Consider the following 17,119-nt stretch of genomic DNA (forward strand, 5'->3'; position numbering starts at 1 on the left):
GAGGATAATATATGCTTATACATGTTTAAAGAAATGGATTCCTCTGAACCACCGTTTAGAGAAAGAGACAGACACAGAGTCTGGCCAAGGAGAAACCATGACTATGACAGACGGAGGACTTTGTACCTAACTGATATAATGACTGTAAAATGTCCAGTTGTATATGTTTCCACACCACCCACGGAGTTACAGATAGACCAAGAGGACTTTTATTGAGAGTTTAGCGCCGCCTTGTGGTGACTTTAATGTAAACGTGGAGTCTTCTGTAGCTCAGTTGGTAGAGAATGGGTGCTTGCAACGCCAGGATATTGGGTTCGATTCCTGCGACCCCCCCATAAGTAAGATGAATGCATGCATGAATGTAAGTCACTTTGGAGAAAAGTGTTTGCTAGATGGGATATAAGTATGTCAACATCAGATCTGTCGATTAATTATCAACTTAGATATAAATTCCATTACTTTACAACAAAGAACACGTGAATGATTCTCTTTCTCAAGACAGACAGACTGCAGGAAGGAACACCTGTGTTCTATCATGTATATCCCCAGGGATTTGGGGGGAAAACCAACCCCGTTCTCTGATATCTTGTGTGAGGCAGGCGAAGAGCACAGGGCTATATAAAGATGGCTCGATAATGAACAGGCATTGGAGGAATCCACGGCCCGCTCACCACACACACACACACACACATATACACACCCACACACTTCCTCCTATTAAGTCATCCCCCGCCTTCTCTCTTCTCCAATTGGATATTGCCACTATGGCCCCTCCCCATAAGAACTTTGTCAAACAACTGTCAAAGCATTCTAATTTGCATTCTCATGGAATGTAACTGTCATGGATCATTGGTTCCAACATGGTGCCAATTAAATGAAGGGGAAAAAATGATCTATTGTTAAGCTGTAGTCTGTGTGTCCTCTGGACCCTGGTCAAATGTAAATGCACTACTTAGGGAAGTCGGGGGCCATTTGGGAACCAACTTATATCTATGACAGAGCCAGACCACTCTGTCTCCTCTTTCTCCCTACAGACAAGTGTTTATTAATACATGTAAACCGAATCATAGTCGCCAGGGCAACGCATAGCAGCCCGCTGACTGGTGGAGAGGAGGCAGAGTCAATCCTCTCTCTCTCTCTATCTCTTTCTTTCTCCCTGTCTCTTTCTCTCTCTCTCTCTCTCTCTCTCTTTCTCTCTCTCTCTCTCTCTCTCTCGCTCTCTCTCTTTCATCTCTCCTTCCTTTCTCTCTTATCCTCCCCTCACTCTCTCTTCTCCAGACCCACTGTCTCAGTTTCATCTTGTGGATGTACTGTCTAAGGACGGAGGAGAGTAGAAAAGGACTGGAGAGAAAGTATCTGCTGAATGGTAAGTTTATCAAACATATCTAATAACATCAACTTCAACAAGTCTGTGCGTTTTTTTTTAGATCGTGGTCCAACAGCTACTTAACGTGTGTTTCTGGATCGGTTTTCAGAGTGTTTATCTGTAAAGCAGAGACACAGTTATTTATGTCCTGATAAAGTAGTTGTTTGGTCAGTGCAGGTTTGTACCTCTCTGAATCTGAATAATCTGCTGTAGGGCAGTTTGTGGGCAGTCAACTGTAAGGCAGTTTGTGGGCAGTCAACTGTAAAGCAGTTTGTGGGCAGTCAACTGTAGGGCAGTTTGTGGACAGTCAACTGTAAGGCAGTTTGTGGGCAGTCAACTGTAAGGCAGTTTGTGGGCAGTCAACTGTAAGGCAGTTTGTGGGCAGTCAACTGTAGGGCAGTTTGTACATGTACATTAGCAGGAGACTCATGACGGAGGCTCTGTAGGAATGTGTCTTCTCCAAGCGTACCCTGACCAGGCAGGAAGAGAGAGACAGCTGGTCCCCCTGCCATGCCGGTAACTGTCAATCCTAGGACACCGGCGACACTGCAGAGAGACTGGCGCTGAAAACAGTGGTTAAATGTACATAAATTGTACATAAGAGGGGTACAGAGGGGTACAGCTAGGTAGTTTTCCAGAGTCCATTCACAGGTTACAAAAACTGACACAGTATATGACACAGGAAGTACTTGTATACAGCAGTGGTTTTCTTTTGAGTTAGCAGCTCATAAAATTGTTTTTTTTTTGGGGGGGGTTGCCTCAGGTCCTGACTCAGGTCCTCAGGTCCTGACAAGAACAGTTGGTTTTGTTTAATTGGTGGGTTCACAAAAAAACACTAAAACGTCAACAACGAGTCCAACAATAAGTAATAAGTGAGTCTTACAGAATAAGCTAATGCTAGCTCCGGCTAACTTAACAGGCCGAGTCATTACAGCTAAACACCGAGCTTAGTCTTCCTGACGCAGTGTGAATAGTTTGTCCATCGACTGGTGCATGACATGTTAGGACGATGTACTCTGTAATGTACTCTATGTCATAACAGTTGCTAAAGCGTTAGAGCCAGAGGCTACGAGCCAGGCTAGAGGGTGTCACAGTGTTTCTGTGAATGCCTGTGTATTAGGATACAGGTCAATGTGTGTCCCCATAAGAATAAGAGTAAACGCACAGTGTGAATGCGTGCGTGCGTGCGTGTGTGCGTGCGTGCGTGTGTGTGTGTGTGTGTGTGTGTGTGTGTGTGTGTGTGTGTGTGTGTGTGTGTGTGTGATCCCAGCTGTCCGTTGGTGCTAGGCTAGGGCAGCTGTCCCGTGGTGACTGACGTTCTTTAGGCTTACTGCTGTAATGCACCCCACCTCACCGTAACCCCTACCCCGCCTGGCCCCTTCCTCTGTTTCCAGTTGACTAAAACATCCTGATCGAAGACAACACCACCCCAGTCTGTTGAATGTGTTTCAACCTATAGACTCTGTGGTTGGCATGCCTGTCCGCCAAAACAAACAGTTTCCTATATGGTCGCAGCTGGCTTTTTCTACAATATCACATTATTAGGTTTACAATATTACTCACAACTTCTGTTCGCTCTTCATCTTCCTCCTCTTCATCACAGGGCATGGAAGACCAAGAGACTGAGCTGCCGATGGACCCGGAAATCTGCTTCGATCCGCTGTTCATCGACGAGGAAGATAAGTATGGGGACGATGGTGCTGAAGAGGAGACGGGCGCTTCATTCCAGCCTCTACTGGGAGATACCAGAACAGACACAGTCCTGACGGGCTCAGCTCACAGTCAGTCCTCCCTATCGGATACCTGCAGAGAGACACACCTGGATGAGACACGAGCCCAGTTCAAGGACATGGACACCATGTTTAGAAGTCGTGTCGGAGAAACGACAGACTCGTTTGGGTCTCACCTGTCGACGACGGCCCAAATTAACACACACCTTAGTGGGTTAGGACAGAACCAGCCACACCTTAGTGGGGTAGGACAGAACCAGCCACACCTTAGTGGGTTAGGACAGAACCAGCCACACCTTAGTGGGTTAGGACAGAACCAGCCACACCTTAGTGGGTTAGGACAGATCCAGCCACACCTTAGTGGGTTAGGACAGAACCAGCCACACCTTAGTTGGTTAGGACAGATCCAGCCACACCTTAGTGGGGTAGGACAGAACCAGCCACACCTTAGTGGGTTAGGACAGATTCAGCCACACCTTAGTGGGGTAGGACAGAACCAGCCCCACCTTAGTGGGTTAGGACAGATTCAGCCACACCTTAGTGGGGTAGGACAGAACCAGCCCCACCTTAGTGGGTTAGGACAGATTCAACCACACCTGAGGGAGATGGATGACCTATTGAAGAGTTGTGAAGACATGACAGGTGTCTCCATCGACTCCTGCCTGTCCACCATGTACACAGACACACACCTGTCTGGAGCAGCTCAGAACCAGAATCAGTCAGACATACAGAAGATGGTTGCTATGATGGGGAGCTGTGGTGGTAATGAGTGTCACACAGGTGGATCCATCCTGACCTACACAGACACACACGTGGAGGAGTCTAGGAACCAGTGCCAAAGCCACCTGAAGGAGGTGGAATCCATTTTGGATCAGAGTGGAGCCACAGGAGCCGCTGTCCAGCCTCAGTTGCCTCCTCTTACCGCCGCAGGCACTCAGCTGAGTGGCACTATGGCTGAGTATCAGACCGAGCTAATGGCGATGCTGGCCATGTTAGAGAACTGTATGGAGGAGGCAGGGATTACCTTTGACCCTTTAGAGTGGACTTACCCTAGTTTACCCAAAGGATACGGCCAACCCAACCCCAACATGAAAAAGGTACCACAAGACAGACACATGGAGAGAGGAGTAGCAACACAAGGACACAAGGAGTCTGTGGGATGTGTGGATATGAAGCCATATTTGGGAAGTACCTTTGGCCAATTTGAGCCCCCAAGCTACCAAGCTATCTCCACAGAAAGACACTCGGATGAGTTAGGAGACTGTGGAGATACACACACAAGAGAGTCCATGTCCACGGTGGTATGTGACGAGGACACAGAAGGACATGTCTACGGTGTTTCTGTGGGGGACACAGAGGCTCACATTATCTGGGGTCAACAACTAGAGACAGGGCTGGGAGGGGTGGAGATGAGGGGATCCGTGCAGGAGTTGGAGGTGCTGGGTACTGCGCTAGAGGGGTGCATCGAGGAGGTGGAGAAACTGGAGAAGAGACGGAATGAACTGATGGGAGAGCTGCAGGCACTGAGAGAGGAGAAGACGGGGACAGAGGAAGGGAGTGAAGGAGGGCAGGCGGCACAGTTAAGCCAGGTGCTGAATATTGAGGCAGACGGGAGGAGGGAGGCGCGGATGAGGGAGTGGCAGTCTTTGAGGGCTGAGAGGAGTGAGGAGCAGAGGAGGCTGTCCAGTGTGCGTCTGGAGAGGCAGGGTCTTCAGGAGGAGATTAGGAGGCTGAAGAGGAGGCTGTTCTCTGTCGCCAGGGAGTGTGCTCACAACCAGGTCACCCTGGCAACCCAGCAGCGTGAGGTTGCCCTGCTAAACAAAGAACAGGTAGGGGCTGGAGTGTTCTTCTGACCATTCCAGAACTTTCTGAGTATCCACTACACTTCTGGGTGTTCAGGATAAACATGAGTATCCACTACACTTCTGGGTGTTCAGGATATACATGAGTATCCAATACACTTCTGGGTGTTCAGGATATACATGAGTATCCATTACACTTCTGGGTGTTCAGGATATACATGAGTATCCATTACACTTCTGGGTGTTCAGGATATACATGAGTATCCATTACACTTCTGGGTGTTCAGGATATACATGAGTATCCATTACACTTCTGGGTGTTCAGGATATACATGAGTATCCATTACACTTCTGGGTGTTCAGGATATACATGAGTATCCAATACACTTCTGGGTGTTCAGGATATACATGAGTATCCACTACACTTCTGGGTGTTCAGGATATACATGAGTATCCACTACACTTCTGGGTGTTCAGGATATACATGAGTATCCATTACACTTCTGGGTGTTCAGGATATACATGAGTATCCACTACACTTCTGGGTGTTCAGGATATACATGAGTATCCATTACACTTCTGGGTGTTCAGGATATACATGAGTATCCACTACACTTCTGGGTGTTCAGGATATACATGAGTATCCACTACACTTCTGGGTGTTCCAGCACCTTTTTTAATTATTATTATTTTTATTTAACCAGGAAGGCCAGTTGAGAACAAGTTCTCATTTACAACTGCGACCTGGCCAAGATAAAGCAAAGCAGTACGACAAAAACAGCACAGAGTTACACATGGGATTAACAAACATACAGTCAATAACACAATAGAAAAATCTGTATACAGTGTGTGCAAATGAAGTAAGGAGGTAAGGCAATAAATGGGCTAATAGTGGTGAAGTAATTACAATTTAGCAAATTAATACTGGAGTGATAGACGTGTAGATGAGGATGTGCAAGTAGAAATGCTGGTGTGCAAAAGAGCAGAAAAACAAATATTGGGATGAGGCAGGTAGTTGGTTGGATGGGCTATTTACAGATGGGCTGTGTATAGCTGCAGCGATCGGGTGTCCATATACCTTCTGAGTATCCATGAATCTTCTGGGTGTTCCAGCACCCTCTGAGTATCCATGATTCTTCTGGGTGTTCCAGCACCTTCTGAGTATCCATGAATCTTCTGGGTGTTCCAGCACCTTCTGAGTATCCATGAATCTTCTGGGTGTTCCAGCTCCCTCTGAGTATCCATGAATCTTCTGGGTGTTCCAGCACCTTCTGAGTATCCATGAATCTTCTGGGTGTTCCAGCACCTTCTGGGTATCCATGAATCTTCTGGGTGTTCCAGCACCTTCTGAGTATCCATGAATCTTCTGGGTGTTCCAGCACCTTCTGAGAATCCATGAATCTTCTGGGTGTTCCAGCACCTTCTGAGTATCCATGAATCTTCTGGGTGTTCCAGCACCTTCTGAGTATCCATGAATCTTCTGGGTGTTCCAGCACCCTCTGAGTATCCATGAATCTTCTGGGTGTTCCAGCACCTTCTGAGTATCCATGAATCTTCTGGGTGTGCCTTCTGTGCTAGACAACCTTCTGAATGTTCCTAAACCGTCAGTATTCCAAAACCTTATGTGCATTCTAGAACCTTCTTGAGTGTTTTGTATATCCTGAACCCCCAGAATATTGTATGAGTGTTCTAGAGTATTTAAAATGTTAAATGTTCTAGAACACTGAGTGTTCCAGAACCCTCTGCTACGTTCATCAGAGCTCAAAAGGCAATGCAGGTTATTCTCTCTCTCTCTCTCTCTCTCTCTCTCTCGCTCTCTCGCTCTCTCTCACTCTCTCTCTCTCTCTCTCTCTCTCTCTCTCTCTCTCTCTCTCTCTCTCTCTCTCGCTCTCTCTCTCTCTCTCTTGCTCTCTCGCTCTCCGTCTCGCTCTCTCTCTCGCTCTCCGTCTCGCTCTCCGTCTCTTCCCCAGCTGGAACTTGACGCACTGATCATCAAGCTGACGGAGGAGGTGTCTCAGCTTCGCTCCACCCACCAGTCCCAGCTCTCCACTCTGCAGTCCCAGCTCCAGACCCACAGCCAGACACCCAACCCCATAGAGGAGATGACCCAGAGCAAGAGGAACTCCTGTGGGGAGTTACAGCAGTACCTGCAGGGGGGGCTCAAGGCCCTGGAGGAAAGGTATTCTCTCTCAACATTGCCAGGCGTTATCATAACTCAAAGGTGGTCTCTAGTGAAGCATGGCACTAGGATTGACACAGCAATTATGAGGTGCGCACTTATCATGATTGGTACTATGATCATGAATTATATATCATGATACCAAATTCCAATAGCGGCAGTATTGTTATTTTACTGCTGCTCTTTAATTATTTGTTATTCTTATCTCTTTTTTTGGGGGGGGGTGGTATTTTCTTAAAACTGCATGGTTGGTTAAGGGCTTGTAACTAAGCATTTCACTGTAAGGTCTACTACACCTGTTGTATTCAGCATTTCACTGTAAGGTCTACTACACCTGTTGTATTCAGCATTTCACTGTAAGGTCTACTACACCTGTTGTATTCAGCATTTCACTGTGAGGTCTACTACACCTGTTGTATTCAGCATTTCACTGTGAGGTCTACTACACCTGTTGTATTCAGCATTTCACTGTGAGGTCTACTACACCTGTTGTACTCAGCATTTCACTGTAAGGTCTACTACACCTGTTGTATTCAGCATTTCACTGTAAGGTCTACTACACCTGTTGTATTCACCATTTCACTGTAAGGTCTACTACACCTGTTGTATTCAGCATTTCACTGTAAAGTCTACTACACCTGTTGTATTCGGCGCATGTGACAAATACAATTTGATTTGATCCCGTACATAGATTTGCAGATGTTTTGTCAGGTGCACTGAAATTCATTATCCTCTCTCCTCCTCCCCCAGGTATGAGCCAATGCTGCTGGCCCTGTTGAAGCGGAGGGAGGTGACGTCAGAGGCCCTGGTGAAGGCCAGGCAGCAGGCCCAGGAGCTGAGGGCCCGCCGGGGGCCCCTGAGGGAGGAGGGACAGAGGCTGGGGCTGCAGAGAGCCTGCCTGGAGGAGAGACTCAAACTGACGGAGACACACAGGAGAGAGGACGTGGAGCAGTATAGGGTATGGAGGGATGAAGGGAGGGATGGAATGAGACACACAGGAGAGAGGACGTGGAGCAGTATAGGGTATCGAGAGATGAAGGGAGGGATGGAATGAGGGAGAGGTCCAGATAGATAAGGTTGGAATTACAAGGCTGTCCAAGACACGCTCATAACAAATCAAGGCACCTCCAACACACACAAAGACAGAGATTAGAACACCAGTCTTTCAATACATTATAAAGACACTAATGTCAGGTTTATGAAACCTCCCCACAGGAGACAGTGGACAGGCTGGAGGAGACCAGCAGAGAGCAGAAGATGGAGCTACAAATTCAGAAGAGGAAAACCAAGGAAATGGAGGAACTGAGAGACAGTCTTACGAAAGAAGTCTACCTGTACAGGTGAGACAATTCACCGTTTCAAGCTCCTAATTCAACCTTTCCGGAATTTACCACATGTTGTCATGTTGTCTGTAATCTGTGGATTTTTTTTTGTTCTCCTTACAGAGGCATCGTCGAGGACCATAACAAGAATGATCTCACCAGTGTGAGGGAGGAAACATGACCGCTGGGACTAATAGAAGTCAAATATAATATGACTGTACATATCATTAAGAACACCTTCCTATTATTGCTTTGCAGTTCTTGACACAAACCGGTGCGCCTGGCACCTACTACCACACTCTGTTCAAAGGCAGTTACACATGTTGTCCATTCACCCTCTGAGTGACACACATATACAATCCATGTCTCAACTGTCTCAAGGCTTAAAACTCCTTCTTTAACCCCGTCTCCTCCCCTTCATCTACATGTCTCCTCCCCTTCATCTACATGTCTCCTCCCCTTTCATCTACATTAACAAGTGACATCAATAAGGGATCATATCTTTCACCTGGATTCACCTGGTCAGTCTATGTCATGGAAAGAGCAGGTGTTCTTAATGTTTTGTCCACTCAGTGTAAGTCAGTTTTAGGTAACGAGACGAACTGCCCTTTGTCTGTACACAGTCACTTCTATTATAACCTGCTTTACAAATATACTTTTCAGATGCATGTGTGAGTATTATCTGGAACGATAAGAGAGAGACATTGAAAATGTTTTTTTTTTTTTTTTTTAAACAAGGGAAAAAGAAAGATGGCTGTTTCGTACACTGGCAGCTGAAACCTGAGTTACCAATCAGGTTTGGAAAGCGGTCTCTTTTAAACATCAAAATCTCAACAACATCATTATCATTCTATATTTAGACATTGTTAAACATCTGTAGAGCAGAAGGTTCTGGAACAGTCTGAAGATAGATGTGATTTTTATATTCTTTATAGAGAGCATTGCGGTCATGAATACATTTTTAAAAAAAGGGTGTTGTGTTCTTTTAAACTGTAAACTATCTTGAGTGTTGGTGAGGAGTTTACTGCCATTAGTCAGAACACAGGGCCTGCCTTCCCAAATCGCACTCTATCCTCTACGTAGTGCACTACTTTTGACCCTGGCCCGGTGTCAGGGAATAGGGTGCACTATACAGGGAACAGGGTGCCATTTGGGAAGGCCCAAGCAGCGAGAAGGAAGGTGTGCATATAAGGGCAAACACGGTGGAATGTTTTTTAAACAATGACAGAAGCTAATGGAGTGAGTTTTGAGCCCAGGGGATATAGGGACTAATGTTCCAAATGGCACCCTATTCCCTGTGTCGTGCACTACTTTCGACCAGGACTTATAGGGAACAGGTGTACCATTTGGGACACATGTAAATAGGGAAGATATCACCTTACACACTTATTAATAAAGCTATGACCAGCATCAGACAGTTGTTTTTAATAAAAGCAAACATGTAAAGAGGTAGGTTTAAAAATAGTCCCTTTCTGTATTTAATAAGATTACGTTAGTCATTTGTATGTCTCTCCCGGTCTGTGATTATTAACCGAGTGACTAAAACATGTTCAGACGACGCTCATTCAAATGATGACTTCAGAAATAGCAACTGTATTACTATTAACTGGGTCTGGGATCGGTCTCGCCTTAATGGCCTAAATGGGACATTGGGAGTCCTGAAACACTAATGGGACATTGGGGGTCCTGATACACTAATGGGACATTGGGAGTCCTGAAACACTAATGGGACATTGGGGGTCCTGATACACTAATGGGACATTGGGGGTCCTGATACACTAATGGGACATTGGGCTTCCTGATACACTAATGGGACATTGGGGGTCCTGATACACTAATGGAACATTGGGGGTCCTGATACACTAATGGGACATTGGGGTCCTGAAACACTAATGGGACATTGGGGGTCCTGAAACACTAATGGGACATTGGGGGTCCTGAAACACTAATGGGACATTGGGGGTCCTGAAACACTAATGGGACATTGGGGGTCCTGAAACACTAATGGAACATTGGGGGTCTTGATACACTAATGGGACATTGGCGGTCTTGGTACACTAATGGGACATTGGCGGTCTTGGTACACTAATGGGACATTGGGGGTCTTGGTACACTAATGGAACATTGGGGGTCTTGGTACACTAATGGGACATTGGCGGTCTTGGTACACTAATGGGACATTGGCGGTCTTGGTACACTAATGGGACATTGGCTGTCTTGGTACACTAATGGAACATTGGGGGTCTTGATACACTAATGGGACATTGGTGGTCTTGGTACACTAATGGGACATTGGGGGTCTTGGTACACTAATGGAACATTGGGGGTCTTGATAACATTGGGGGTCCTGATACACTAATGGAACATTGGGGGTCTTGATACACTAATGGGACATTGGGGGTCTTGATACACTAATGGAACATTGGGGGTCTTGATACACTAATGGAACATTGGGGGTCTTGGTACACTAATGGAACATTGGGGGTCCTGTTAACATTCGGGGTCCTGAAACACTAATGGAACATTGGCGGTCTTGATACACTAAGTGGAACATTGAGGGTCTTGATAACATTGGGGGTCTTGATACACTAAATGGAACATTGGGGGTCTTGATACACTAATGGAACACTGGCGGTCTTGATACACTAATGGAACATTGGCGGTCTTGATAACATTGGGGGCCTGATACACTAATGGAACATTGGGGGTCCTGATACACTAATGGAACATTGGGGGTCCTGATAACACTGGGGGTCCTGATACACTAATGGAACATTGGGGGTCCTGATAACACTGGGGGTCCTGATACACTAATGAAACTGAGACACCCTGGTGTTTTAAACAGAAATGCTCAGCCTTGTGTGTTCCTGACTCACAGACCAGCACCTGTGTCTCACAATGGGCCACGGTCTCAGTGGAACTGCTCTGACTTGGTGGCCGAGGTCTGACTGGTACTGTTTCTGCTGGCATTTACATAACCATGGAGAACTGTGAACAATGGTTAAAAAACAGAACACCTTCCATGGTTAACATCTTGTCAACCAAGCAACTGAGATATGATCTCTAGTTTGTTCCCTCCTCCTAAGTCGTTAGTGTCACACCGCTGATGTCAAACACAGTTCCCCAAAATATAAAATATACATGTTTACATGAACATAAACACTGGTGACACACTGGAGTCTCAGGGTGAAAAGGTCCGTAAGTATGGAGTGGGGTAATGGAGAGGTTAGTTACAGGGGGTCTGTTGAATGGTTACAGGAGGTCTATTGAATGGTGAGGTTAGTTACAGGGGGTCTATTGAATGGTTACATGATGTCTATTGAATGGTGAGGTTAGTTACAGGAGGTCTATTGAATGGAGAGGTTAGTTACAGGAGGTCTATTGAATGGAGAGGTTAGTTACAGGAGGTCTGTTGAATGGAGAGGTTAGTTACAGGGGGTCTGTTGAATGGAGAGGTTAGTTACAGGAGGTCTATTGAATGGAGAGGTTAGTTACAGGAGGTCTATTGAATGGTTACAGGAGGTCTATTGAATGGTGAGGTTAGGTACAGGGGGTCTATTGAATGGTTACATGATGTCTATTGAATGGTGAGGTTAGTTACAGGAGGTCTATTGAATGGAGAGGTTAGTTACAGGAGGTCTATTGAATGGAGAGGTTAGTTACAGGAGGTCTGTTGAATGGAGAGGTTAGTTACAGGGGGTCTGTTGAATGGAGAGGTTAGTTACAGGAGGTCTATTGAATGGAGAGGTTAGTTACAGGGGGTCTGTTGAATGGAGAGGTTAGTTACAGGGGGTCTGTTGAATGGAGAGGTTAGTTACAGGGGGTCTGTTGAATGGAGAGGTTAGTTACAGGGGGTCTGTTGAATGGAGAGGTTAGTTACAGGAGGTCTGTTGAATGGAGAGGTTAGTTACAGGAGGTCTGTTGAATGGAGAGGTTAGTTACAGGAGGTCTATTGAATGGTGAGGTTAGTTACAGGAGGTCTATTGAATGGTGAGGTTAGTTACAGGAGATCTATTGAATGGTGAGGTTAGTTACAGGAGGTCTATTGAATGGTTACAGGAGGTCTATTGGATGTGAGGTTAGTTACAGGAGGTCTGTTGAATGGAGAGGTTAGTTACAGGGGGTCTGTTGAATGGAGAGGTTAGTTACAGGGGGTCTGTTGAATGGAGAGGTTAGTTACAGGAGGTCTGTTGAAAGGAGAGGTTAGTTACAGGGGGTCTGTTGAATGGAGAGGTTAGTTACAGGGGGTCTGTTGAATGGAGAGGTTAGTTACAGGAGGTATTTTGAATGGAGAGGTTAGTTACATGAGGTCTATTGAATGGTGAGGTTAGTTACAGGAGGTCTATTGACTGGTTACAGGGGATCTGTTGAATGGTGAGGTTAGTTACAGGAGGTCTATTGAATGGAGAGGTTCGTTACAGGGGGTCTATTGCATGGTGAGGTTAGTTACAGGGGGTCTGTTGAATGGAGAGGTTAGTTACAGGGGGTCTGTTGAATGGAGAGGTTAGTTACAGGGGGTCTGTTGAATGGAGAGGTTAGTTACTGGGGGTCTATTGCATGGTGAGGTTAGTTACAGGGGGTCTGTTGAATGGAGAGGTTAGTTACAGGGGGTCTGTTGAATGGAGAGGTTAGTTACAGGGGGTCTGTTGAATGGAGAGGTTAGTTACAGGGGGTCTGTTGAATGGAGAGGTTAGTTACAGGGGGTCTGTTGAATGGTAAGGTTAGTTACAGGGGGTCTGTTGAATGGAGAGGTTAGTTACAGGGGGTCTGTTGAATGGAGAGGTTAGTTACAGGGGGTCTGTTGAATGGAGAGGTTAGTTACAGGGGGTCTGTTGAATGGAGAGGTTAGTTACAGGGGGTCTGTTGAATGGAGAGGTTCGTTACAGGAGGTCTATTGAATGGAGAGGTTAGTTACAGGAGGTCTGTTGAATGGAGAGGTTAGTTACAGGGGGTCTGTTGAATGGTGAGGTTAGTTACAGGGGGTCTATTGAATGGTGAGGTTAGTTACAGGGGGTCTGTTGAATGGAGAGGTTAGTTACAGGGGGTCTGTTCAATGGAGAGGTTAGTTACAGGAGGTCTGTTGAATGGAGAGGTTAGTTACAGGGGGTCTGTTGAATGGAGAGGTTAGTTACAGGGGGTCTATTGAATGGAGAGGTTAGTTACAGGGGGTCTGTTGAATGGAGAGGTTAGTTACAGGGGGTCTGTTGAATGGAGAGGTTAGTTACAGGGGGTCTATTGCATGGTGAGGTTAGTTACAGGGGGTCTGTTGAATGGAGAGGTTAGTTACAGGGGGTCTGTTGAATGGAGAGGTTAGTTACAGGGGGTCTGTTGAATGGAGAGGTTAGTTACAGGGGGTCTGTTGAATGGAGAGGTTAGTTACAGGGGGTCTGTTGAATGGAGAGGTTAGTTACAGGGGGTCTGTTGAATGGAGAGGTTAGTTACAGGGGGTCTATTGAATGGAGAGGTTAGTTACAGGGGGTCTATTGCATGGTGAGGTTAGTTACAGGGGGTCTGTTGAATGGAGAGGTTAGTTACAGGGGGTCTATTGAATGGAGAGGTTAGTTACAGGGGGTCTATTGCATGGTGAGGTTAGTTACAGGGGGTCTGTTGAATGGAGAGGTTAGTTACAGGGGGTCTGTTGAATGGAGAGGTTAGTTACAGGGGGTCTATTGCATGGTGAGGTTAGTTACAGGGGGTCTGTTGAATGGAGAGGTTAGTTACAGGGGGTCTGTTGAATGGAGAGGTTAGTTACAGGGGGTCTGTTGAATGGAGAGGTTAGTTACAGGAGGTATTTTGAATGGAGAGGTTAGTTACAGGAGGTCTATTGAATGGTGAGGTTAGTTACAGGAGGTCTATTGAATGGTTACAGGGGATCTGTTGAATGGTGAGGTTAGTTACAGGAGGTCTATTGAATGGAGAGGTTCGTTACAGGGGGTCTATTGCATGGTGAGGTTAGTTACAGGGGGTCTGTTGAATGGAGAGGTTAGTTACAGGGGGTCTGTTGAATGGAGAGGTTAGTTACAGGGGGTCTGTTGAATGGAGAGGTTAGTTACAGGGGGTCTATTGCATGGTGAGGTTAGTTACAGGGGGTCTGTTGAATGGAGAGGTTAGTTACAGGGGGTCTGTTGAATGGAGAGGTTAGTTACAGGGGGTCTGTTGAATGGAGAGGTTAGTTACAGGGGGTCTGTTGAATGGAGAGGTTAGTTACAGGGGGTCTGTTGAATGGAGAGGTTAGTTACAGGGGGTCTATTGAATGGAGAGGTTAGTTACAGGGGGTCTATTGCATGGTGAGGTTAGTTACAGGGGGTCTGTTGAATGGAGAGGTTAGTTACAGGGGGTCTGTTGAATGGAGAGGTTAGTTACAGGGGGTCTGTTGAATGGAGAGGTTAGTTACAGGAGGTATTTTGAATGGAGAGGTTAGTTACAGGAGGTCTATTGGATGTGAGGTTAGTTACAGGGGGTCTATTGAATGGTGAGGTTAGTTACAGGGGGTCTATTGAATGGAGAGGTTAGTTACAGGAATTCTGTTGAATGGAGAGGTTAGTTACAGGGGGTCTATTGAATGGAGAGGTTAGTTACAGGAATTCTGTTGAATGGAGAGGTTAGTTGCAGGAGGTATATTGAATGTGAGGTTAGTTACAGGAGGCCTATTGAATGGTTACAGGGGGTCTTTTGAATGGAGAGGTTAGTTACAGGAGGTCTATTAAATGATGAGGTTAGTTACAGGAGGTCTATTGAATGGTGAGGTTAGTTACAGGAATTCTGTTGAATGGAGAGGTTAGTTACAGGAGGTATATTGAATGGTGAGGTTAGTTACAGGAGGTCTGTTAACAGCCATGTCCCTGGTTCTTATACTAGGTAGTGTGTTTGTGTGTGTGTGTGTGTGTGTGTGTGTGTGTGTGTGTGTGTGTGTGTGTGTGTGTGTGTGTGCTTGGTAGAGGAGAGAGTCAACATGTTAACAGTCATGTCCCTGGTTCTTATACTAGGTAGAGGAGAGAGTCAACACATTAACAGCCATGTCCCTGGTTCTTATACTAGGTAGAGGAGAGAGTCAACACGTTAACAGCCATGTCCCTGGTTCTTATACTAGGTAGAGGAGAGAGTCAACATGTTAACAGTCATGTCTCTGGTTCTTATACTAGGTAGAGGAGAGAGTCAACATGTTAACAGTCATGTCCCTGGTTCTTATACTAGGTAGAGGAGAGAGTCAACACATTAACAGCCATGTCCCTGGTTCTTATACTAGGTAGAGGAGAGAGTCATCACTAGTTTACCATTATCTATGTATCACAGATGATATTAAAGAACATGTGAAGGGAGACAGAGTGATTGAGGCCAAAAGGGTTGACCAATAGGAAAGAGGGTTGAAGAAGTGAAAGCCTATCAGCGATGCTGAGGTTTGAGAAAGTCTTGCCGGGAAATGTACAGATCGGATTCCTTAGTTTCAATGTCAGAGAATTTGTCGCAGTAGGGATTTTTATATATATATATATTTTTTTTTTTATTGCATTTTCTTAGTAGAAAAGAATTAGGCAGACCATGACTGATCGCACAGTAGCCATGACATCACAGAAGATAAAATAAGAGCTCACGCCAAGAGGAAGGCGATGATACGAAGCCAGTAAAAGTATTCTCCAAAATCTTTGGGTGACGTTTTCATACGATTCTCCACTGATTAAAAACGTTTTAATTAATACAATTTCTGTTTTTCTCAGAATCAAGTGATTACAGACATCACACCGAGTACAACCTATCTATCTTGTGAAATTAGAAAACACAGCTCGCTGGAAGCAACCAACCAAGCTCCAGCGAGCTGTGTTGTGTAGTTGCACTAGATGGCCAGCAGAGGGTAGCAATGTATCAGAAATGTGTTTCCTCTCTCCATGAACCGTTGTGGTAATTCAAATCAAATCAAATCAAATCGAATTAGTCACATGTTCCTAATACAACACCTTACAGTGAAATGCTTACTTACAAGCCGTTAACTAACAATGCAGTTTTAAGAAAAATAAGTGGAGGGGTGGGGGGGGTGGGGGGCACAATGCAAATAGTCTGGGTAGCCATTTGATTAGCTGTTCAGGAGTATTATTGCTCGGGGCTAGAAGCTGTTAAGAAGCTTTTTGGTCCTAGACTTGGCCCTCTGGTACCGCTTGCTGTGAGGTAGCAGAGAGAACAGTCTATGACTTGGGTGACTGGAGTCTTTGACCATTTTTAGGGCCTTCCCCTGACACCGCCTGGTATAGAGGTCCTGGATGGCAGGAAGCTTGGCCCCAGTGATGTGCTGAACGTTACGCACTACCCTCTGTAGTGCCTTGCGGTCAGAGACCAAGCAGTTGCCATACCAAGCAGTGATGCAACCAGTCAGGATGCTCTCGATGGTGCAGCTGTAGAGCCTTTTGAGGATCTGAGGACCCATGCCAAATATTTTCAGTCTCCTGAGGGGGAATGGGTTTTGTTGTGCCCTCTTCACGACTGTCTTGGTGTGCTTGGACCATGATAGTTTGTTGGTGATGCTTGTTGGTGATGTTTGTTGGTGATGTGGACACCAAGGAACTTGAAGCTCTCAACCTGCTCCACTACAGCCCTGTTGATGAGAACGGGGGCGTGCTCTGTCCTCCTTTTCCTATAGTCCACAATCTAACTATAACTAGACTAGTCATGATGATGTATTGGTTGTTCTAACTATAACTAGACTAGTCATGATGATGTATTGGTTGATC

At 45.9% G+C, this 17,119-nt stretch overlaps 1 protein-coding gene and 1 long non-coding RNA gene across 2 annotated transcripts in view; both read left to right on the forward strand.

Moving 5' to 3' along the window:
- Window positions 1-17,119, forward strand: part of LOC149975653 (uncharacterized) — a 217,895-nt gene that overhangs the window by 84,673 nt on the left and 116,103 nt on the right. The window lies entirely within an intron of this gene.
- sync (syncoilin, intermediate filament protein) lies at window positions 820-9,861 on the forward strand. The gene is made up of 6 exons (XM_036953657.2): window positions 820-1,366; window positions 2,970-4,925; window positions 6,869-7,077; window positions 7,828-8,035; window positions 8,293-8,417; window positions 8,523-9,861. The coding sequence occupies exons 1-6, from the start codon at window positions 1,364-1,366 to the stop codon at window positions 8,578-8,580; spliced, it is 2,559 nt and encodes an 852-aa protein (XP_036809552.2). The 5' UTR covers window positions 820-1,363; the 3' UTR covers window positions 8,581-9,861.

This window comes from Oncorhynchus mykiss, chromosome 18 (assembly GCF_057628025.1).
Source record: "Oncorhynchus mykiss isolate SJ-2025 chromosome 18, ASM5762802v1, whole genome shotgun sequence".
Taxonomy (NCBI): domain Eukaryota; kingdom Metazoa; phylum Chordata; class Actinopteri; order Salmoniformes; family Salmonidae; genus Oncorhynchus; species Oncorhynchus mykiss.